We start from the raw sequence: 24905 nt of genomic DNA on the forward strand, positions 1-24905 counted from the left end.
AAACTCTACTTCTTGCTCAGACTTTTCTTCTCCAAGGCCCGTTGGGGAGAAAGGGTCAAAGTCAATGCGTCTCTCCCCGCCTTGGGCTGTTTCTACGATTCATCAAAGACCTCTTCCTTCTCTTCTGCTTCAAAGCTGAGATGTCTAGTGAGGGCTGGAGGTTTTATGATCAGTGTGGTTTGACTTTTCATCTGTAGACAAGAGGAGAACGTCTACTAGAGTCCATGGGGTTCTGACCTCCCCACTTTCTACCCCCCAGCCCCATGGGTACAGCTTGTTCTTTATACCTCAGCCTCTTCAAATGGTTGGGGAAAATACGAGTCCTGTCCAGACGTCGGCAACCGTAGGGTTTTCATGACTTGGCTGCAAGGTCCTCAGGTTGCAAGGAAGGACAATCGTTTATTAATTTGTTCGTTCGAATTTTCTGCCATGTACAGGGATCTAGTTGTGAATACAACAGTGACCAAGATAGACAGGTTGCCTCCCCTCATGGAACCTGCATTTTGTTAGTAAAGAGACACAGTAAACAAGTCAACACATACGTGGGGTAATTACAGATTTTGCCAGGTGATCTAAAGGAAATAGCATTTCTCAACCTTGGCACTGTTACCATTTTGGACTGGAATCATTTCTTTGTTCTGAGGGGGCTGTCCTGTGTCGTAGGATATTTAGTCACATCTTTGGCCTCTACCTGCGGGACCTTCCCAGTCGTGACCATCAAAAATGCCCCCAGTCATTGCCAGATGTCCTCTGGGGAAGAGAATCCGCCCCTGGCTTGAGAACAACTGATCTAGAGGAAGGTTATAGAGAACGACTTCGGCTAGGTTGGTTAGGGAATGCCTCTCTGAGGAGATGACATTTACGGAGATTTTAGTTACTTTTAAGGGTGAAGCCAAGCGCAAGGGCCCTGAGAGGAGGGGAGAGCTTGGTGTTTTGGAGAACAGAAAGGAGACCAGTGAGACTAAGTGAACAGGGTTGGGTTGAGCCGAGGAAGGAGATGCCTGAGCCAGACACGTGGGGCCTTGCTGGCTGTGGTGGAGTCTGGATTTCACCCCAAGTGTGGGAGGAGCCACTGGAGGTCCGTTTTTGGAGGGTGGGTACAGTGGGGGAGGGCGACGTGATCAGATTTATGTTCCAAGAAGCTCATTCAAGCTTCTGAATGAAGGACAGATTTTTAGGCCAGAATAGAAACAGTGGCCCTGTCTTGGAGACAGTGGCCTTTGGGAGAGGTGATGATGGCCTGGGCTCAGGTGAGGTGGTGGGAGATGGATGGAGCTGATGTCTCTCGTGGAGGTGGACTTGCTCAGGTGCAGTAAATGCAGGAGGGGCAGGATCACTCACTGAGGAAGTTTGGCTTAGACACCTGAGTGATGCCACTGCCGTTTATTGGGACGGAGAGGCCCAAGCGGGAGGAAAGCAAGGGCCGATGTCGGACCTACTGATGTATCAGGAAAGAGCCTGGGGAAGTGTGACCAGAGACATGCATTTGGGCGCTCTCAGTGCATAGATGGTGTTCAGAGCCAGCACGTGGGCGAGATCACCATGGCATGGTGGGGCGAAGGGGGCCCCTGGGGCAAGACCTGGGAGACGCCAACATTTTGGGATCAGAGAAGGAATATGGGCCCTGCAGAGGACACTAGGAAGAAGTAGCCAGGGGAGGAGAAAGAAACTCAGGAGAGAGGAGAGTCAAGGAATCCGTAGAGAACAGAATGTTTCAAGAAAGAAAGAGTGGTTATTAACAGGGTAACATGCCCCTGAGAGATTGGGTAACCAGACAGCAGAGAAGAGTCTGCTGAATTTGCCAGCATGGAAATCACTGGTGACCTTGGCAGTGCAGTTTCAGTAGAGTGGCGGGGGCAGAAGACTAATTGGGATGGAGAATCCAGGGGAGGTGAGGAGGGAAGTGGTTCCTCCCACTCGTGGGAGTAGACAGATTCTCTGAAAATATTGGCTGTAAAGAGATGTAATGACATGGGTTCGTAACTGGAGGAGGACATGGAGTGAAGGAGATTTTCCTTTGAAATGGGCTCTCCTAGAACATGTTTGTATGCTGATGGAAAAATCTAGTAGAGAGAAAGTGAGGGTACAGAGAAGAGAGGGAGAGACAAGGAGAATGAGTCCTTGAGAAGGTGAGAGGGGTTGAGGGCAGGGGAAGGTCTACGTGGGGAGCTGATGGAGCATTGAGTACATTGTTGATCATTTTGTGGGCTCCCTAATGCATGCATGCATTCATTCACCATTCATTCATTCATTCATTCCTTCCCTCAGTTGTCACTGGAGACACATACTTCTGGTCGGTACCCTCGGAAAACTGATCTGGTGAAAGTCAAAGTCATGTAGGAAGGGGAAAGATGGAAAAGATGTGCCAAGGTGCCAAAAGCCCACCTCATCTCCTCCTGTGTTTGGCGAGAGGGGGCCCTGCCCACTTCAAGTCCCTCTCCTGACACTGATGGTGAGCAACAGACCTGAGATCTGGTCCAGGGGCCTCCAGAGACCATTTCTGGGCCCTGTAGTGATTCTCTAGGATGTCAACTGGGATGTTGAATGGTGTGCCGTGGGCCACATCCCTGTTCAGAGATCAAGTTCAAGGTGCCTGTGGGGTCCGACCTGGGGGCTCCAGGATGCTCAAGGGGTCCAGAGTGGGGACTGTGTGGGTGCTGATTATGGCAGGCCCCAGGCACGAGGTGGCTGCTGGGCACCAACCTGGATGGCTTCCCGAGTATGTACTTTCCCGGGGGTACCTGCCCTTATTTGAAATTCTGGAGGTGAGTGAGTGGTGAGTAAGACAGATACGATCCCTGTTCTCATGCGCCGTAGTTCTAGCCTATAGACAACTGACGACAGCCACATAATCAAATAATCAAATAAGACAATTACAGATGGTTATTAAGGGCTGTGAAGGACATGAACAGGGGCTTGTGTCAGAGAGCAGCTGGCGGGGAAAAGGAGGGGGTGAGCTCACATAGGGGTCAGAGCAGGCGTCTCTGAGAAGGTGACCTTTGCAGGGAGCCCTGAGGGATTAGAAGGAACCGCAACGAGTGTTTCATGGAAGTTCTGGCTGGGAATAAGTCTGGTGTGTTTAAATACAGGCAGGAGAGGGGGGCAGGGGCCCAGAAAACAAGGAGAAGGTGTTAGGGGAAGGGACCATAGAAGTGGCCAGCGGCCAGTGGCCAGCTCATGCAGGGCCTCGGGGCCATGGCACAGTGTTCCGATCTTGTTGTAAGAGCCAAGGAAAGCGGTTGGAGGGTTTGGATCGGGGGAGAGTGTGACTGTGCAGGGGTAGAGACTGGTCAGGGGGAAGAGTGACATCAGGGAGGCCAGTTAGGAGGCAGTGTCTGTTTGCAGCTTAGAGGTGCGGCTCCACGTGTGCCGATGTGTGGGCATCCTGGGGTCTCCAGCCTGCACCCACCTGCCTGCCCAGCCGGCAGCAGTTAGACTGGGGAGAGGCCGGCCAGTCTGGTCACAGGCGAGGCAGGGGGTGGGGGGGCAACTAGGACAGCTTAGATTCCCCAGTGAACCAGCCAAGTGCCAGATGAGAGGCCTTTTCTTAGCCAGGGTAGCAGAGGGTGTGTGCCCTTGTCCTTTTCCCCGTTAGCAGACGCAGCATCTCCGCACCTGAAGAGCACAGGTGTGTGCACAAACGTTCCCTGTTCCTGGCAGGAGCTTTGGAGTTGATCAGGAAGCCGACACAGATGCTGTCGTTTCCCATCTGTTCCCGGCACGGTCTGAATGTTCCTTTCTGCAGTCCCGCGGGTCCCAGATGCTGGGCTGGTTCACCGTGGTCCTTGGCGTGCAGCTGCTCGGAGAGCTGGTGCGCTAATGGGCTGGCATGCTGGGGTTGCCAGCCCAAGAAAGCTCTCTAGGCTCTCAGGCCCAGCTCCCCAGGCGTCTTGTACCCGCCCCCCCCCCCCCCCCCCCCGACAGCTGTCAAGGGAGACAGAGCCTGGTGACTTGGCTGGTGTGATCCAGTGTGGCTCTCCCCAGCCCTCTTGGTTCCTCAGTGCCATAGAGCTCCTGCTCCAGACGGTTTGTTTATGATGCTAAGCATATCAGATAATTGAAAGCTAATGCTTCTGTCTGGATCACTAGACATAATATGCCTGGATAACAAATCAATTTCCTTACTGCCCTACAAGGCTTCGGAGTCAAATGCACGGCACATTCGTTGTGATTGTGCGTGCGTGCGTGCGGACGTACGTACTCGTGCCCGTGCGTGCGTGTGCTCTGGTGCTGATTTGTTAAGGAATGGAATCCCAGGCTGGCTTCCCCTAGGTACTCCACTCCGTACTTCGTTTCAGGCCCGCATCCTGGAGTCAGGGTTCGGAGAAGGGGGTGGGGGCCTCAGGTCTGACCCGGACCGTCCGGCGAGAAGGGACAGGTGTGCACAGCCTTGTTCGCTGAAGCTTTTAGGGTCTGTGTTGGAGGAGTGGAATACTCGGATACAGGAACATCTGAGAAATGCCTGTTTCAGCTGCCGCCTGCCAGGATACACCTCCCAGAGCGGATATACGGAACATGATATTAGTGTGTCCACTTAGGTGTCCCCAGGAAAATGTCAATCGACTACACCTCTAAGAATGCTTCACTTACCTGTTCGCCTTAATTATCCAGAAAGGAGATTAGGAACAAAGAAAATAGGGACAAGCATCTACCTAGTCATGTGTGTGTACACATGCATATGCACATGTGTGTTTATTTTTTTTATATTTTCTTAGATTTTTTTTTTTTTTTTTTTTTTTTTTTTTTTTTTTTTACAGCTCAAGCATTTAATTTTCCAAATCAGGAAACTTTGTTTCTCAATGTGTTCAGGAGAATTAGATTTTTTTTTTTTTTAACGTTTACTTGTTTTTGAGAGAGAGGGAGACAGAGTACGAGCAGGGGAGGGCAGAAAGAGAGGGAGACACAGAATCCAAAGCAGACTCCAGGCTCTGAGCTGACAGCTCAGAGCCCGACCTGGGGCTCGCACCCACGGACTGTGAGATCACGACCTGAGCCGAAGTTGGACGCTTTACCGACTGAGCCACCCAGGTGCCCCTATTCTCTTAGATCTTTACTCAGATTCTATTTACTTTTACTTATGTGGTTCCAACAGTAGTGATAGAATCAGCTGTTAATCACTCAGATGCTATGCGTCGACACTGAACTGGGGACTAAGACATTTGCCTCATCTAATTCTCACACCAGCCAGATTTCCTGTGAGGACACTGAGGACCGGAGAGCCTTGAGTAAGTGGCCCAGGAGCATACATCTTCCAAGTGCCAGAGCTGGGTGTTGGCTCCTGGTCACCCTGCCTCCAGGGTGCCCACCGCTCAACCTCTGTGCTCCAAGGGGCTGCGGAGCAGATCGGTCGCAGTGCGTTTCAGGGGAGGAAAGGCCAACACCTCGGGGAGGTGTCTAAGGGGTGATGTCCCACGGCCGGATAACAAAGAAAGAGCCAGAAAGCTGCTGCAAATGGATACAATCACCATTAAGACTTAGGAATCATGTCCGGGTAGGGCCATTTGGGTAGAGGTGTAAATTCTGCATGCTTCAGGAACCTCTGAAGGTGTCACTGTGTTATAGCTCAGCAGACTAGTTAGCTTGGTCATGATGATCCCAGATCATCAAGAAAATGTAAGTCATGTTCTGTCTCCTCTGCTTAAAAAGTCAAGGAGGTGTGTAATGCATTTTCGGGCAAAAAGAAACATCTAGCAAGGAGGTTGAACATGCAGAGGTTTTGCATTTAAATTTAGTTGTCCGGAAAATTTGGTTATGAAGAACAGATCATTAATAGCAGTGAGAAATCCCAGTGCAAATAACAGCGGTCTTAGTGCAAGGGAGGAGAGAGAGAAGATTGCAGAAATGAGGTAATACCGGCCTGCCATGTGTAGAGGAAGGAAGGATGCTGTCTTGTGCCACCAGCTAATCCCTTGTCTTGCCCAACGTCCAGGTGATGAGGAGAGTTCTGTCAGGCCTGTCTTGGCCTTTGCATGAACTTCAGTCCCGTCATGATGGAAGGGGGGTAGATGTGTCCGTGTTCTAGAGTTTTCTATGTATAGTACTTAAATATTGGAATTCTAAACAACTCTTAAACATATCCACATGACATGTTTTTAATTAAAATATGGACCACACAGTCTGTACCATCTAATTTTTATGTGCCTGGAGATTGCCAATTCATTTCCATATTGGCTCAAGCCAAACAGAAGGAAGAAAAAAAAAAAAAAGCTATGGTACAAAAAGCACAGTCAGATTTATTCTAGCACAAAGGCTTTTTATATTTTCTGTGGATATCTTAATTAATATTTCGCTTGTGCCCTAGTTCATCCCCAGAATGGGTGTGAAGCAGCTGTCTGATTTCAGGACTGCATGCTGTTGTTGTGAATTGCTGGGGGTGACTTCATTTCTGATAGTTTTTCTTCTACTCCTGAAGAGGCCACGCACACGCCCAACCCCAGTCCACCGGACAGCAGCGTGTTCTTTGACCACAGAGGCTCACCTAGACCTCGCTGAGGTTTTCCAAGCTGCTCCCCTAAGCCTGGCTCTGGCTTGGTTGCTCAACTTTATCATGAATGAAGCCTCACTTCCTCCCTTCTCTCTGGAAGAGTGTTGCACATTTGCTCTTGGCGAAGCGTTGGGATTCTGGGGTGTCCAGGGAGGGCGGTGGCCCCAGAGGAGGGACAGGGCCCCGAGCTGATTCTCAGGCTAGAGCACTCCCATTTCCATGCAGGACTAAGCCATGCAGAAGAGGAACTCTCAGTGATGGAGAAAGCTCTTGGCTGGTGGGTTCCAGGCTGAGCCGGACAAGAGGAGACCGTTATTGCTTCTGGGATGTGTAACTGCCCCTGGTCCAGTGTGCCAAAGAGTCCCTTATTTCCTCAAGTAATGCCCTTGACTTGAGGGGGTCTGGGAGCCATGGCTTTTGATTTTCTCCTCTCACCTGGACCCAGGGACCTAGAGGCAAGCTTTCTGGTTTTGGCCTGGGGCCCCTTAGTATTTGCTGCAAAGCAGCCATTATCAAAGTTGTTGCTGTTTTAAGCTGTGGAATGCATTCTTCAATGGTGATCTCAAGACAGAAGCCTTTATAATGAAGCAGGGCTTCCCAATATGGACATTTAGAGCCAATAATTCTTTGTTGTCCTGAGTGTTTGTGGAACATTTAGGAGCATGTCTGGCCCCTGCCCACTAGATGCTGGCATCATTCCCTGCCCGTCCCCCGCCCCCCCCCCCCCCCACCCCCGGCAAGTCATGACTGACAGAAATGTCTGCAGACGTTGCCAAATATTCCTTGGGGGTGGGGGGGCAGAATCACTTCCTGCTGAGAGCAACGGTATAAAAAGACTCCCCTGGAGGTAATTTAGTCAGGACGGGAGCCTAGAGTCCACCATCTTGCCTCCTTTCTGCCCCCACCCCTCGCTGCTTATGATGGAAGCACACAGATTGAGCACAAGGCTACAGGTCTCTTCAGGGCCAGCCACCACCCTATACTCTGTGCTGGAGCGGACAAGCACTGAGTCTCGTAGTCCCACTGACTCGTGTTCCTGGCAGGGCTCGGAGTTCTTCCCACGGTGAGGTGGGCTCTTGGGATGCCTCCGTAGGGATTGGCTGGCACAGCGGGGGGCCCTGGAACACAGTGACTGGTGACTGCCCTGCACAGGTTCAAGTGCCTCACTTTCCTTTAAAAAATGATCATTATGGATAGTTTTTCAAGAGGTAAAATAAGCGCTCAGGGAAGACATCCTGGAAGCCCAGAAAACCACAATAAAAGAAGCCACATATAATCAATCGTACTAGGCCCAGGTCACTACTATTTACCATGAACAAAAGCAAACCAAATTTGCTCTGTTTATCCATTTGTTATTTTAATTGTATTTTTATTTGTATATTTTTATTTATTTTATTTTTAGAGCCTGCCTTTTCCACTCAAACTTTTAACACGTGGCAGCCAGCATAGTTACCGTAACTGACCACCCCCCCCACCTCCCCACCCCCCCCACCTCCCCACCCCCCCCCCCCCCCCCCCCCGCCCGCCGGGGGCTTGTTCCCAGCGGTGAGTCATAGGAGAACTTGGCAGGTGCCCGGCCCATGTCATGTACAAATGTCAGGCTGCACCTTTGCCACCCCCGCGTCCCTCGGAACCTGCTCCGAGCTGCCGGCTGTGCATTCCCTGAACCTGTTCATAATTTCTGCTTGAACAGTTTTCCTGGAGGTCATAAATGACAGATTTACTGCCCCTCCATTTTTCTGCCACATGGAGTTTTTATCAATGATTGCTGAGAAGTGACAACTTCCAGCAGAACCATGATGATGCCGTTTTTAGCTTGAAAAGACTTCTCAGCTTCAGCGAAGCACAGGGTTAAAAATAACCATCCAGGCTAGCATTCCCCGAGGACTTACTGTGTGTCCCGAGCTGTCGTACGGGGCTTCTAACCTCGTCTTTTCCATCCACTTCTCGTTCTTATGCTGGAGGTGTTTTATTACCCCGTTTGACAGATGAGGAAACCGAAGCTCAGACAGGTGGAGTAACCTGGACAGGGTCACATAGGCAGAGGCAGCGACGGGGCCGGGCCGTATCCTGGCAGCCTGGCTCGAGGCAAGTGGATGTGGTTTTGTTGCAGCTGTGGTTTTGTTGACCTGGCTCTAGAGCCTAGACTCCTCACCACACCGTGGCCCCGTGGCTGTGAAAATGCTCTTCCCCCTTATAGGGAAACTCAGACCCAACAGAGGAAGCAGGGGCCGTCGCCTCGTAACCAGGGAACGCTTTGCACCAAAGAGTTCACCCATTGCACTGCCATATCTCAGTGTGTGCCTATGTCGAGGAGGGGTCAATGTGTGGCCATAAGGGTAAGTGTGGCCGTGAGGGCCAGGAAGGGCAAAGTGTTAGATTGCACTGATGATTGCCAACTCAACCATAATACAGACACATTTACGGATTTCTAATGTGGCCTAAGAAAAATGGTTTCGTTTATTTAAGCAGTTGATTGACAGCTGCTTGTTGGGAGCAGATCCTGGCCTGCAGCTGGGCTCCTGTGAATGAATGGTTGTCTTTAGGAACAGTGTGACCTACTTGGGAATTTACCTGGACTGATGGTCCAGTGAACACACCTGGGGGGCACTGGCACAGGTCATTTTATTCCTTCTGGTATTCCTTTTCACCTTAAACGGAGCCAGGGTCCCTGCCCAGGCAGGACCAGACCCAGCAAACTGCCCTGGGGCCGCGAGACTTCCAGGGAGAGGACTTTGGAGTTGGAATTCGGTCCCGACCTGGCCACCTGGTCCATGTCCCCAGCAGATGCCAGTGTGTCTGGCTGCTCAGCAGGAACCCCGAGAGAATGTGGTACAAAACGGGCTCTCTGCACACCTTGTCACTGTGAGGCTTTGAAATGCTTCCAGAGGCCCTGGCCACCGCCGCCCTGCGGCCTTCCTGGCTCTGGCTCTACTTGATGGCAGACGGAAGAGCCACGGGTGGGGCGGGGCCGGGAAGGAGGTGTCTGGGGAAGGTGGCTGCCACTTTTCTGGCCTCAGTGCGCCTTGGATAGCGGTGTCGCGGGATGAGCTGAGAGGGTACTTTGACCTCAGGGGCCCTAATGCGGGGGGAGTATCAGATCCCAGGAGGGTGGGTGGGCCCCAGAGGGCCTTCCCCTGAGGCCCCTCGCAGCTCCTTGGGACAGAGAGGTGTATGAATGGTAATTTCTCGCACAACCCTAGAGTTGGAAAGGGTCTTAATAATCAGTAGTTGGATGGCTGAGTTGGAGGATGTTTGTGTCTGGCATTTGGTCAATATCAAAAAAAAAAGAAAAAAGAACAGGAATCAAACTTAGGACAGGCCAGCCTCCTGTGCTTACAGAACTTCCCAGTTCCTTTGCTTTGGGTTGGAGCTTATCTACTGGACGAGTTAGTGCTGGTTTATGTCTTTCGATAAAAAGCTCTGGCTAATGGTGATTTATATCTTCGATGAATAAATCGGAGAAGATGAATTAATTATTACTTAGTAAATGTAGTGTGCCTGCTCCATGCAAGCCTCCTTAAACATGAGGTCCCTTGGGAGAAAGTTCTAAGCGGAGACCTTTGTGAGGAGAGAAACTGCTGATCTAGTGTAAACCCTCTCCCTTTGCACATGAAGACAAAAGAGGCCCAGAAAGGTCATATCTCTTGCTCACGGCCACCGGTCCTTAGGTCCCAGAGGTGAAGCCGGAGCTGGGCTCCTTGGTCTCACTTCCTTTTGTGACGCCGTGGCGCCTCCCTGGTCCCCAGCCTGTCCACTTTCTGGAGTTGGTTCTGCCCAATCAAACTATTAGTGTTCTTGAACTCCAGATGTGTTAGGCTGGGGTCACCGAAACGAGGCGGTCAGTGTCTGGACCCTGGGGGACCTGAATCCGGTGTGTGCTCCTCCTGGGCTCTTCCACTCGAAAGCCATGCCCACTGTCCAGCCACTCTCCCCCTCCCCCCTTTAAAAACCGTATCATTTGTATTGTCTTTCTGGACCACTAAGAAAATGAGCATGTCCTTAGAAGAAGGGAAACTAAGTCACGAAGCCCAACCGGGAAGCCGAGTTTCGAGTCTTTAAAAAAGGAGAGCTTTCTGGAGCTGAGAGGGGACACTAAATGTTGTCCCTGGGCCAGGTGCTCTGGGTCCCGTGACGATCTCCTCAGGCAGGTGGTGTGCATAGCCCCTCACAGAGGGAGAAACCGAGGCTCAGAGACCCTTGGCCGCTTGGCAGAAGGCCTGGCTAGTGTGTAGGCGATCCGGGATTCGTAGCCGGGTCTCTCTGGCTCTGAAGACGGCACCTTTCCTGTGGACCCCGGCCGACCTGAACCCTGTCTTTCCTCCTCCCCCGCAGACACATAGAGAACTGGCGGGGCCTGCACACGCTCAATGCAGTGGACATGGAGCTCTACACCGGCCTCCAGAAGCTGTGAGTGTGCCTGGTCTCCGTCTCAGCGGGGGCTTTGGGCTGCCTCCAGGGTTGGGTGGGGTCACTGGGAAGTCATGGGTGGGGATGGGGGTAGGGGGATGTCAGGCTGCCCCAGGGCTGGGTGGGGTCACTGGTGGGGTGATGGGTGGGTATGGGGGGGGGGGATGTCAGGCTGCCTCCTGGGCTGGGTGGGGTCACAGGTGGAGTGATGGATGGGTGTGGGGGGGGGGGATGTTAGGTTGCCTCCTGGGCTGGGTGGGGTCGCTGGGAAGTCTTGGGTGGGGATGGGGGTAGGGGGATGTCAGGCTGCCCCAGGGCTGGGTGGGGTCACGGGTGGAGTGATGGGTGGGTATGGGGGTAGGGGGATGTCAGGCTGCCCCAGGGCTGGGTGGGGTCACGGGTGGGGTGATGGGTGGGTATGGGGGGGGGGATGTCAGGCTGCCTCCTGGGCTGGGTGGGGTCACAGGTGGAGTGATGGATGGGTGTGGGGGGGGGGATGTTAGGTTGCCTCCTGGGCTGGGTGGGGTCGCTGGGAAGTCTTGGGTGGGGATGGGGGTAGGGGGATGTCAGGCTGCCCCAGGGCTGGGTGGGGTCACGGTGGGTGAGGGTGGGTATGGGGTAGGGGATGTCAGGCTGCCCAGGGCTGGTGGGTCACGGGTGGGTGATGGGTGGGTGTGTGGTGGGAGGGATGTCAGGCTGCCTCCAGGGCTGGGTGGGGTCGCTGGGAAGTCATGGGTGGGGATGGGGGTAGGGGGATGTCAGACTGCCTCCTGGGCTGGGTGGGGTCACGGGTGGAGTGATGGGTGGGTATGGGGGTAGGGGGATGTCAGGCTGCCCCAGGGCTGGGTGGGGTCACGGGTGGGTGATGGGTGGGTGTGTGGTGGGAGGGATGTCAGGCTGCCTCCAGGGCTGGGTGGGGTTGCTGGGAAGTCATGGGTGGGGATGGGGGTAGGGGGATGTCAGACTGCCTCCTGGGCTGGGTGGGGTCACGGGTGGAGTGATGGGTGGGTATGGGGGTAGGGGGATGTCAGGCTGCCCCAGGGCTGGGTGGGGTCACGGGTGGGTGATGGGTGGGTGTGTGGTGGGAGGGATGTCAGGCTGCCTCCAGGGCTGGGTGGGGTCGCTGGGAAGTCATGGGTGGGGATGGGGGTAGGGGGATGTCAGACTGCCCCAGGGCTGGGTGGGGTCACAGGTGGGAGGGGGGTGGGGGGCTGCGGAGGGGTGCTGGGCACTGCCAGCTCTCCTCTGCACTTTGCTCCATTGTTTCTCTTTTAGTAGAGTCAGTACCACCTACTTGGGGGATGTCCTGGCCTTCAGAGGCCACGCCCTCCCCCTCCCCCATTTCCTCTCAGCCTAGAAAGCAAGGGTGTTCTGTGGTCTCACCAGTAGCTAGGGTTTCAGGGCAGGACCTGAACCCAGGTCTCCAGACTAGTGTTCTTGCCTCAACCCTGTGGTTGACTGATGGTACCCCCCCAAAGTGCCACATTCCCAGCCACCTCCTTCTGACTCTAGGTGTTAGTGGCTCTGGGGCACTTGGGGTTGGAGAGGGAGTAGGGACAGTCACTGGACCCGATTCTTGAGGAGGAGACCGGTTGTCGTTACCTGCTTGCCGACTGCTGCGGGCACATCCGGATCCCTCTCCCGGGTCCCGGTGGGGTGTGAGTCCAGATACCATCCCCTGGGCCCCTGGTGATGCTGGCAGATGAGGAAATGCATTCAGTTCACAGGGGCGGCTGCAGGCGCAGCCTTGGTGCGACCTTCTGTCAGCTCAGCTGGGAGCAGACGTCCCGGTGCTCTGTAGGCTCTGCTGACCCTGTTTTTCTCTCTCTCCAGGACCATCAAGAACTCAGGACTTCGGAGCATCCAGCCCAGAGCCTTTGCCAAGAACCCTCACTTGCGCTATATGTGAGTAGAGCTGGGACCTGGGCTGCAGGGAGCCGGAGGGGGCGCGTGGCAGGAGAGTGCTGGGCGGCGGAATTGGAGACCTGAGGTCTGGGCCTGGCCTTGTCACTGTGTGCCCTGGGCCTCCAGCTTTACCTCCTACAGTGAGGGTTTGGGATTTGAGGACCTCTAAGGTTCCTGTCAGAAGGAAAAGCCTAAACCAGGGCTTGGAGGGGGAAAGTCTCCTGACTCCCAAGTTTGTTTGTCTTTCATTTGCAATTTGATGGGAATGTAAATAAGATATTCCACTTATCTGTGATGTGAACGCTATGCTTCTGAGAGCATTTGTAGGTCCGAGTGTGTGTGTGTGTGTGCATGTGCGGCTGTGTGCTGAGGTGGGGCTGGAAAAAGAGGGAAGGCAGGGGCAGACCAAGTGTTGTGTCTGAATAGGCTCTGGGTTCCGTGGAGAAGGGCTCGGAGAATGGAGACCCCTGCATAAGAGGTCACACAGCTTTGTCTGGGACAGTTTGCGGGTCGCATGGCTCTGGGTGAGATTCTTGTCTGTACCTCCCTCCACCCCTTCTTTCCCTCTGCCTTCCATGTCTGATGGCGGAAGGGCCTCCCCAGGGTTGGCTCTGGTTAGACCTGTGGCCACCTTGGACATCCACTGGGCACGTTCCTGAGAGGGTAGAGATTCGGCAGGAACCAGGTGGAGAGGCAGGAGTCTGTTGTATTTGGGGAGAAAATGGAGCAGTGACGCGCAGGTGAATCTTTCCTTTGGCCACAGGAGAGTTGTACTGGCTGAGGCATTTTGCATTTGATGAGAGGAGGGCAGTCTGCTGGATAGGAGTGTCCTCTGAAGAGGCAGAACATCCAGAGGAAGCTCTCAGAAAGTGGCGGGAAGGGAGGAAGGGAAAAAGAAGAGACCATGGAGGATTGTGGTGGTGGGGGTGGTTCCCTTTGGAGGTCCTGGCCTCACCCTCTGTTCCTCTGTGTGCTTTCTCAAGCACATAGTAAGTAATCAGTGAATACACACACACACACACACACACACACACACACACACACACACCAGTTATGGCCACCCTTGCTTGGTGCTCACCTTTCTTTTCTCCATCTGGAACTGGCATGCTGCAAGGCCCTTGCTCAGGCCCTGACATATTAGCTGTGGGGGACGAGACCTCCTTTCCAAATGTCCCATTTAGCTGTTGCCCCTTATCCTAGTCTAGCATCTGTGGTGAGATTCTCCTCATGTGTGTTCTTTGCAGCTGGAGGTGTAGCTGGAACCAGAGGAGGGCCTTGGACCAGATGCTCCAGGTGTTTATTTTATTGGGGATTTGAATTTCAATGTAAAATATCCCAGGGGAAGAAGCTTTTGACCTCCGAGAAGTCTTTCTTTTCATGCTAACTCGTTCAAAGTTCACAAAGTTAACCACCCATGGCAGGTCACGTGGGGACGGTGGAGGCAGGGGACCACATGTCCCCTCTGAAGGGGCAGCCAGGTGATGCTGCTGTTGCGTGGGGGTGGGGGCCTCGCGTTGCCAGACTTACTGTTTTTTCAAAAAGAGTTGGAGGTCCAGCGAAACCACTCAAGTTTTAAATGCTGGCAACTGAAGACAAAACCCCTCTACCCCACGGGCCAAACAGAACATCTCCATGCGCAGAATATGGCACATGGAGTACCAGTTTGTGGTAGTCACACTTGGGGGAGGGAAGCTGTCAACATGGGAGAGGACAGAGGCCGGGTGCTTATGCCCTAGAGACTTCTAAGGCATTGGGTTACCTGCAGCTCTCAGGAAAATCGAGGGGGCTTTGGGATCTCTCAGTTTTCTTTGGGCCCCAGAAATGGGAGCAGGGGTGCATCTCTGAAGTGCAATGTACTGGAACATTCCTTTGACTTACCCTTGAGATCCTGCAAGAAAGGTGTGACCCATGGTCTCCTTGGGGATGATCTGGGGTCTGTTGGGTGGTGGCCGTGACAGGCTTGTGGGGCTTGTAAGAGTCCCAAGGTTTGGTGGGCAGAACGGGTCTGGTTGGAGTGGTTCTGTTGATAACTGGGAGCCTGCCCATGACCTCGGGCCCTGTTTTCTCCTGGTAGCATCGGGCAGCTTTTGCCAAAGTGCTTGCTGTTGGCAAGAAGGATGGGCTACGATCAATCTACCCCCAATTTGGGCCTGGCTGTACATCAGAGGCCAGTTGGGATGCTTAGCTTGGTATGAGAGATTTAGCACCTGTCGAGAGGAAGCTACAGTGGACACTCCACAGAGGAGTGAAGGAGGTGGACTTCATCGATGGGCTTATTGGTGAACTTTTCCCACTTAATGAGGACACACCCCCGATCCCAAGTGAGTGAATTTCCCAGCAGCTTCAGGACATTTTTCTCCTGGCAAACGGGCCAGGTTTCTCTGCTCCCTTGCAGCATCTTCTATTTCTGTACTCTGAATGCAGTTACAAGTCTTGGGCCCCAGCTGAGCAATCACAAGATGATCACTTACTCCAACACTAATTGCCGAGCCCTGGCTTGGCGGCTTTTTTCTTTTTCTTTTTTTTTTTTTAGGTGATGGCTGAGAAGTCTTTTCTTGTCTCCTCTGTACGGAATAAGAAGCAGGAAGTGAAATCATCACCCTGTGTACTGATGTCAAGTTATCTAAATTGTCCTGATTGGCTCTGTCCCCCCCCCCCCCCCCCCCCCCCACTTCTAAGCTGCTGTTGCATCACTCAGGGTCTGCTTCTTCTTCAGGGCAGAAAAATGAACCAATGATGTTGAGGCCAAGTTGTGTGTCACGAAGGAGGCTGGAGAGGAGGACTCTTGTGTCCTACTTCAAGGTTTATGAGTGACTGACCACCTTTTCTTGACTGCTTCAGGTTTTTCTCTGTCCTTTATTGAGCCTGAGAAAAGGAAATTGTGATTCATCTACACCCAGGGAGAGCCTTTCTGAGACACTGGCGTGTCCTTGACCCTTAGATCCTTTTCTTAGCTCCTGGATTAAGGATTCTTAAGGATAAAGATCTTCCAAGTGGATAATTGGAATAGCTATTTGCTCATCTGTAAAATGGGCACACTTTGCGGATGGGATGTGGGGAAGATGTGGTTAAGGAGGCACACGCAGCACTTAGCGCAGTGACCAATAAATGGTCAGGGTTCAGAAACCGCAGTCGTTAATAGTGATAATAATTACTGTTACTCATGGTGGTGATAAGAGAACCAAAGAGGGGGGACCAAGTGGCCTTGATGATTCTGACCGCGACTTTGTTCTGGAAAAGTCATATATCCTGCAGTGCAGTCCATCTGTCTGGAGCCTGGGATACTCCCCTCTGCAATCTCTCGTGTCTTTCTTCCTTGAATACTGATGCATGACCCCGGAAAGATTCTCTGTTCTTTCCATTTAGTCCCCCTGCTCTAGACTCCCTGAACACCCCTCTCTGATGATGTTAGTTTCAGAAAGGACCCAAACGATTCGGCTGATGAGCTTACCCTTGGTTTCCATCCGATTGGAGACCACATCCACATCCACATCCACCCGCACTAGTGAACTTGGATTATTTGCCGAGTTTCCCAGCCCCGTTTCTGCAGCTGGCTCATCTCTTCCTTTTTGGGGGTTTGTTTTCTCTGGCGTGGCTCACATCGGCCGGATCTTTGCAGTCTGGGGTCCCCATAAGCCGAATAATGTAGACGTCTGTCTCTGAACTGCACTAAAATGGTGATATTTTCTTCCATCTGTGGAGCACTTTAGAGTTCTCGAAGTGCTTTCCCACATTATCTCCTTGAACTCTCATTCCCATGCTGGCTGGGGGAGGGTGGTAGGCAGCCCAGGAGGCAGGGCTAGAGAGGGTCTCACTTGTGAGTAGAAGCCAAACTACTGTGAAGTCCTCTGATTTTCTTTCCAGGAATCTTTCCGTTATACCTCATGGGCCAGAAGGGGCAATATTTTTCACTGAAGAAATTAAAAAATTTTTTTTCTTCTTAAGGTAGTTAGAAAATAGCATAAAAAGGCTAGTGTCAGGAGAGAAGAAGGAAAGGCTAGTATTGACTGAGAACTGACCCTGTGCTAAGGACTATGCCTGGTGCTTTTTGCAAATACGACCGTGTTCCTCTTGGTAACCCTAAGTTAGGGTTCCTCTATCCCCATTTGATAGATGGGAACACTGAGGCACAGAAGTCATAACTGACTGCTCCCAAGATCACACAGTAGTTAGCGGAACAGCCAGGACCTGGACTCTGATCCCCAAGCCTCTGAAGTCCGTGTATTGTTCTACAGACCAGGCTATGTTTGTGTCTCTCCCTGTGGTTCTCCAGCAAGAACTCCTTATGAGAGGGGCGGGAGTCTTTAAAGTTTTATAAGAGAGAGCTGCTGTTTCTCCTGGGGGTTTATCACCATCCATCCTCCAAGACCTCTGTTGAGAAAGTTCTGTTTGGTTTCTTTTCCTATTCAGGTCAAATCCTGTAACGACAGTTATGTTACAACCTGAATATCTTTATTATAAAAGACTTCTTAGGATTAGCCTGTGGCTCCTTCATTTCCAAGAATATGCAATGTGAGATTCCAGCAAGCCAAAAGAATTTATTTAATCCCTTCGAGTTGTTGTGGTCAGGTTTCTCTGGTGTTCCGTTTCTTGCTTTTGCTCACAAAGCTCTGGATACCACATTAAGTTGTTCCTCTCTGTCGTAAGCAGACGCACGCTTGATCTTCAGCTGAGTGAGCCAGCCCTGAGCTGACCTGTGTGGGAGTGTGATGGGGCGACGAGGGGGAGAATGTCCTGATGGGAGCATGATTGTGTCAACTGTGTTGTGTTCCCAAGGAGAGAAAGTCGATGGCCCTGGGCGGGTAGGAAAGAGGAATCGGCCGAGTCCCTGCCATTTCAGAACTTGACTGAGAAGGCAGTACATTTCTCTCAAGGTTATTGGGATGGAAACGTGGCGAGATTGATTCATTATGTATTGTAAATCACTCAATGCTTTTTCTCCTTGAAGTAGCCCCCCATTCTGGGATACGAGACAATGTGTAGATACTTTATCAGTAGACTTTTGCCTTCCTGTCTGCCTCTTCCCTCTGCACGGACTTTCCTCCAGGTCCCAAAGGGATTGGTGAGTGGTACTCTTATCCCCTTACTGCTTCTCCCACATGTGCCCTACCTCCTCTGTTCCACTTGGAGGACTTAGCCATTGAGCACTGTGTAGCTAACAGCATGGGTTTTAGAGAGAGAAGGGCCAGGGGTTCAAATCTGGATCCTTCACGTCTTACGTAGTAAGCTTCTATGTCTTACTTAGGCAAGCTGCTGAATTTCCGTGAGTTTTGAAGGGATTGTAAAAATTCCTACTTCATGGGATTGTCCTGAGCCTTCAATAAGATGATGCTTAGAAAGTGCTTAACATGGTGCTTTATGGAAGACTTAGTATATGTTTTTGCTGTTATTAATGACTTCTTCCCTGATCATTGGTTTCTGATTCTCCATAATCACAGGTAATTAAAGCAGAAAGGGCTCTAGAGCTAACCCCCCAAATTTATATTCCTGTCTCTGCTCTCATCCCTGCTCTTTATTTCTTTAAGTTTATTTATTTTGAGAGAGAGGAAAAAAAGAGCGAGAGAGGTTGGGGGGAGTGCATCCCGAGCTGTCTGCGCAGCATCAGGCTCGAATTCACGAACCAAGAGGTCATGACCTGAGCTGAAATCTGGAGTCAGATGCTCAACTGGCTGAGCCACCGGGCGCCCTTCATCTCCGCCCTTTAGATTTCTTTCATATGTTAAACCACTTTTGTTAAATCTCCTGCTTGACATCTCCACTTGAGTGGCTAAGATTTGGGTCACACTTAACTTGGCGAAAACAGAATTGTTGGTTTCGGTCCACCTCCTCCCTCCAAACCTGTTTCCCTTGGTGGTTCCTGTTTTTGTAAGCAGTACCAGCCGCTAGATCTCTCACACGAGAATCTCCTGAGTCATTTTGCTGCTTCTCTTCCCTTCGCCTGCTTTCTTCTATCCTTCCACCGGTTACCCACCATATACCATCTTGGTCCAGGCTCTCTGGCAACAGCTTCCTAACTGGTTTTCTTACTTTTTGTTCCTTACATTTCGTTTCTAGTACCGTTGCCAGAGTGATATTTGAAACACAAAAATCCAGTTGTGTCATTCCACGGCTTAAAGCCCTCCAATTACTTCCACGTTACTTAGAATAAAAGCTAAACCCCTTACCATGGCCACAGGATTCGGGCTGTTTTGGTTTCCTCTCTTTGTCTCCTTCCCTGGCACTTTCCTCCCTTGCTCTCTGCTGCAGCCCATTTTATTTTATTTTAATTCAGTTTTCTCAAATATTTATTTTTGAGAGAGAGAGAGCACATGCGCGGGCATGGGGAGGGGCAGACAGAGGGGACCAGAGGATCTGAAGTGGGCTCTGCGCTGCCAGCAGAGAGCCTGATGCGTGACTTCAGCTCAGGAATCTCTAGATATGACCCGAGCTGACACTTCAACCACTGAGCCACCTAGGCGTCCCTCTGCTGCAGCCTTATGAACTAACTCTCTTTCAGTTCCCTGAATGTGCCATGTTCGTTCCTCCCCTTGGAGTTTTTGTCCTTGCTGATCCACTGGCCCCAGATCTGTGCATGGTTGGCTCCTTGTCATCATTCTCTCTGATGCCCCTTGCTTCGCCCAGCCTCTCTGACCACCCAGTTTCCGTGGCCTTTCTTCTCTTCATGCACCGGTCACCCAATTACAACCTGTGGCTTAACAGTTTCCCTGGCCCTTGTTACTTTTGACTGTGTGGAAATATCTCTTTCATTTATCTGTTAAATTGTTTATACCCCGTGTCCCCTGCGAGAATGTCCGTTTCCATGGAGCAGGGACTTTGTGTTCTCTGCTGTAGCTCCAGTACCTAGAATAACACCTGTCCCATAGCAAGTGGCCCGTAGCTCTTTGTTGGACATAGCCATTTGTTGGCTAGTCTGACTTGATCATTCTGTGGACGAGAGGGTGGATTTCTTCTATAGTAGAGAAGAATTCTGACCAAGATCTATGGGTAGGAACTGAGCCAGGACTAGAACACAGGTCTTGGTATTAGCAGCGTGACATTCTTTCCACCGTATCGTCCTGTTGACCATTCTCGGGTCCTCTCTAGCGAGACCTCCTCACACTCTGTGTATGGTGGAGAACATTGAAGCTGTGTTAAAAAGAAAGGCTATACAGGGCAAATAATGTACACAAAACACCTCTACCATAACACTGCTATAAAATGTGCAAGTAGGACACAATCCCATCACAACACCACTCTGCTGAAATGTCACATGAAAACGTACAGTGAAGGCAACTTCTGTCTTTGAGATTTCTGCTCCTACAGCTCTGTCTGCTCAGAAGTCCCCTCGAACCTGGTGCTCGAGCTGATGCCTCGCACGAAATCCCATCAGCCAGTTTGGTTCTTTGGATGAGTAGCTAAGAGGTGCTCTCACACCACACTGCCCGAGTTTAACTTCCAGCTCTGTTCCATATATCTGTACATCTTGGGCAAGTCACTTAACATAATCTGAATCAGTCTGTGCCCGAATCTCCTCGTTTGAAATACGGGAGGTAAGAGGGTTGTTATGTTAGCAAGATTACATGGATTAATGCATACGAAGTATTGAGATGAATATGTGACCCATAATAAGAAGCAGTATATGTCAGCTGTTGTTGCTGTGATTCTTGAGGTTACACTGTGACAGTCACATTCTCAGTATGCAGCCAAATAAATACATAGAGAACTATGTATTAAGGCTCTCCTGTGTTCCTTCCCTTCTAAGTGCTGCATGCTCTAGGGGATTTATCATGCACAAGACATGGTTCCCGTCCTTACAGAGCTTACCAGCTATTTGGGGGAATATGAGGCCTTGGCATAGCCAGGAGAGTGACTCTGATCCTTTTTTTTTTTTTTTTTTTTTTTGGAGAATATGGTTAAAGCTGTACAATTTCTTCTCAGAAAAAGTTCTCCCCCTCTGCCCCAGCACACCATTTTGTACGCATTTTTGGGGATTTATAGCCTTCCTGTGGACCTGAGTTAAGAACCTATCCGAGGATGTCCTAGAGACAGGCGTGTGGTGGCTGGGATGTGTGGTTTATACCTAGCAGGTCACAGCCATTTCAAATTCTTTTTTTAATATTTATTTTTGAGAGAGAGACAGAGAGACAGAGTGCAAGTGGGGGAGGGGTAGAGAGCGAGAGGGAGACACAGAATCTGAAGCAGGCTCCAGGCTCTGAGCTGTTAGCACAGCCCGACGTGGGGCTCAAACTCACAAACCGTGAGATCATGACCTGAGCCGAAGTCGGCCGCTTAATCGACTGAGCCACTCAGGTGCCCCAGGGTGCCTAAAACTACTATTCTAGATGTGACAAATGAGGTTTATATTACGCCATATTCTACTGGGCATAAAGGAACACTTTCATAACTTACGGTCTTCACTGTAGTTAAGATAGGTTAGGAATAGACTGGGTATGGTATGGAATTTCTTTTTTGGGGGTGATGAAAAATGTCCTCAAAGTGGTTGCACAACCATGTGAATGTACCAGAAAATATCGAATCGTACGGTTAAGTGGGTGAACTATATGGTATGTGAATTATATATCAATAAAAACAATGCACGTGCATGTGTGTGTGTGTGTGTATGTGTGTGTGTGTCCCATGCCTCTCTCCAACAGAAGCTTTTAGAGCCTGTGTAGGGCTTTCCTGTCTCTTTGCCCTTTGTCACGGGACACAGGATGTTACATTCAGACAGAGGCTGCTCCATTATCCTGAGTCTCGCTGGGAAGCTGATGGGGACAAAGCCACAGCTGACCTTCTGTGGACATGCAGTATGAGAAAGGACTAAACATTGGCTGTAGTAAGAAAAGAAACAGATAAACCAGGGATAACGATGGCCATAACCCGTGCATGGGCAGGCACGTACTGGGACCCTCTCAGTGCTTAGCTGTCATTCTCTTCCTTTCTGTCTCCCTCAGAAAAGGGTCTCAGAGCACAAGGGAGGCGGATGCTATTGCAGCGATGGCTTTGAACCTTCTTGAATTTATATGTGCGAAGAAGTAAATTGTGAGCCAATGGTGGCTTAAAAAAAATTTTTTTTAACGTTTATTTTTGAGAGAGAGAGCACGAACGGGAGGGGCACAGAGAGAGGGAGACAACAGAACCTGAAATCAGGCTCCAGGCTCCGAGCTGTCAGCACAGAGCCCAACGCGGGGCTCGAACCGATGAACTGTGAGATCATGACCTGAGCTGAAGTTGGATGCTTAGCTGAGCCACCCAGGCGCCCCAGTGGTGGTTCTCTTTAGAGGTTGTGTGTTACTCATGATACCACTCACGCCTTTGACACTCTGCACAAAGTTGACCTTTTCCAGTCTTCCAATCCAAGGCAGCGGAGGGGCCGCTGGCTTAGACTCTTAAGTATGACTGTCGATCAGAGGTGGGCTGGAGTGGCTAGGAGGCTTGTGGAGCAGGTGACAGTGGGGTTGGGCTTTGGAGGAGGTGTGGGCTTGGATGGCTGGGCCTGGGCACTTATGACACAGGGGCTGCCGCTCTCCATGGTGTGAGAGCGGCCCTTTTCCCACTTGAAATTCCTCCCGGAGCTATTGAGACACATGTTCATGGTTCCAGGCTATGGGGTCTGGCCAGCAGGTCAGCTCTGAAAGAATTCCAAGGGAACAGGGTGTGGAAACGGAACCGTTTGTCACTGGAGGAGGATTTCCCCAGATCATTACGAGGCAGCACCGTGTGCCATGGTATGTCTGCTTCGTGGGCAGGAGGGAAGAAGATGCTGAAGTTTGGGCTCACGCGGGTGTGGGGAGCCGTTTGATACCTGGATGGCTGTCATTTTGAGAGGTACCATTTGGCTGTCAGCTGGGTGATCGCTCCTTGAACTTTCCTCTTTTTCTGCATTGTTCTGTGACCTTAGGTGAGCCACTTAACCTATCCAGTCCATTTTTACGTCTGTAAAATGAAGCGGTGTTGTAGATGGCCCAGGCCTGGCCTCAGCATTTTGGGAAATCTGGGATCGTCAAGGGGCAGGGCCAGGGGAAAAGCTGCAGTCCTTCCCCTCTCCCTACCTCCCTGCAGGGCAGGCACTCCGATGCAGTGAGTCCCATGGACTTAACATCAGTGAAGCACTCACTGTATGCCCAGCTTTCTGTGCAGCACTATGTGCCTGGCTTTCTGTGCACTTCCCACGTCACTTTATGGCAAGTGGGCATTGATGTCTCCGTTTTGCAGATGGGGAATTTGAGGCACAGAGTTAAGTGACTTGCCTAAGTTGACACAGCTACTAAGTGGCAGGGACAAGCCAACCCTGGGTGGGCTGCCTCTGGGACTCTAGAGCCTTCCCTTTTAATAACTCCACTCTCCATCTATTGTCTGTGGCCACCCAAGGTCCAGCGGGGGCAGGAGTCCGTTTTCTGGAACCCGGCTGGGAAGGATGGTCAGGCAGTAAGCTTCAGAGTGGCACTTCTCAGGATCACGGATGCTTTGGAAGAAGGCCCGTGGGAGAATACTAAGGGGGTGTCTGAAACCAAGTCCTTGTTTACACCCGGCTGCAGGCAGGGTCTAGGTGGGTGGGTGATGCCCGGCTGGCACTCGGGGGGCCGTTAGCAGAGCATCACACAGGGTGGGTGTTCAGTAGAGAGAATGGAGCCTGGTGATGGAAAAGGTGGAGATAAACCCACACTTATGATGTACGGAGGCAGGAGAAGGAGGCTTTCAACTTGCCTGTTTTCAGACAAGGCTGCTTTGCATGGCCCCAGCCCTGGCTGTCTTTGGCCCCAGCCCCAGGAAAGACTATTTGCAGGTGGTGGAGCCCACTACAAAAAAGTGGAAGGATATGGACCAGATTAGATGAGCTCTAAGGTCCCTGCCTCAACAGCTCGTGGTTTTGTGCTGGGGTGTGTGCAGCTTCAGCACCTGACACCGCCTTGCGCCACCGAGTGGTGTCATTTCTGTAGATCTGCCGGGGTCTTCTTCCCGTAGCCCAGCCTCTACAACATCTGGTGACACCAGACAGAGCATTTGTTGTGCCTCTTTCAGACGGGTCCTTCTTGCTTCCATAGAACCCAAGTGTGTTTTGTATCCTAGAATTCGCCAAGCTCAGGATTTTCAACCTGGAATTTCTTAGCCTCCACGTATTTATGTGCTGCTTCTGATTTCTAGTCAAGTCACACCCTCAGTCTCTGGGTGATTGCCTTTCTGGAGCCCTGGAAAGAATTTGCATCTTGTTCCCTAGGGAGGCAGGTAGCCAGCTTCCTAAATTGAGTTTCTTTCCTCTTGTCCATTTGTGTTTCTCTTGCAGCCTCCCTGTGGTCCTGGGATTAAGGATGTCCTCCCTGATAATTTCTTTCTGTTCACTTTGTTTTATGGGCAACATTCTGATCCACCTAGGGCGGACCCAACGTGACCCAGACAGTGTGGCTGCGTACCTTGCCAGCCAGAGTGTTTGTGATGTGTGATTCTTTTCATCGAAACCCTGTGTGCGGCATAGAGCTTTTTCATTTCAGGTATCTCCATTCTCTAGGATCCACTGGACTGAGCTTTAAGGGTTTTCTTGTAACCTTGTCAGCTTTCTCAAAGCTCAGTCTGATGCTGAGTAAACACTGTGGCCTCCGTCTCTCCTAGCCTTGGGGATTAGACCATGTGCCCATGTTTTCCAGCCCTGATTTTTCTTAGTAGATTTTCTTTCCCTTTTTCCCTTCCCCTAAGGCTTCATTACTTTCCATTTGTCCACATCTCTTTTCTCCATTTTTCTTGTTAAGGACAGATTTAGAAAATGAGATTAGTCTCGTGGCTATTTTGGAGTCATCATTAATTCTCGTCCCTTTTCATTCCTTAGCAGGCCAGCAGTCTCGTGTCTTTTTTTCCCTGGTTTTTTTCTTGATGGATTTGTAAAAGTCTCTTCCCGGGGTTAACCCCTTTGTCTCTTGGGACTTGCTGTCGTCCTCTGCCCTTTCCCGGGTGGGCTTCTAGGTAATCCAGCCATTGTGACTGTTCTGGATCAGAAGGGCATTGGGTCCCACAGAGTGGGGCTCAGCCACATGCTGTCCCTGACCAACCTTGTGTCTTAGAGTCTCGTGAAGTTTATTCATAGTGGCCCTTGGGGTCATGTGGCATTTTCCTGAGATGTGAATTCATTAATTTC

The 24905-nt window shown here is 51.2% G+C and overlaps 1 protein-coding gene across 7 annotated transcripts in view; it reads left to right on the plus strand.

The window, feature by feature from the left end:
* Positions 1-24905, plus strand: part of NTRK3 (neurotrophic receptor tyrosine kinase 3) — a 464920-nt gene that overhangs the window by 147044 nt on the left and 292971 nt on the right. For all 7 annotated transcript variants that reach the window (XM_053223581.1, XM_053223582.1, XM_027068007.2 and 4 more), the window contains 2 exons: positions 10820-10894; positions 12728-12799. In XM_053223581.1, coding sequence (XP_053079556.1) covers positions 10866-10894; positions 12728-12799 — 101 coding nt within the window. In that variant the 5' untranslated portion in view covers positions 10820-10865. The remainder of the gene's footprint in view (positions 1-10819; positions 10895-12727; positions 12800-24905) is intronic.

Source organism: Acinonyx jubatus, chromosome B3, assembly GCF_027475565.1.
Source record: "Acinonyx jubatus isolate Ajub_Pintada_27869175 chromosome B3, VMU_Ajub_asm_v1.0, whole genome shotgun sequence".
Classification (NCBI taxonomy): Eukaryota; Metazoa; Chordata; class Mammalia; order Carnivora; family Felidae; genus Acinonyx; species Acinonyx jubatus.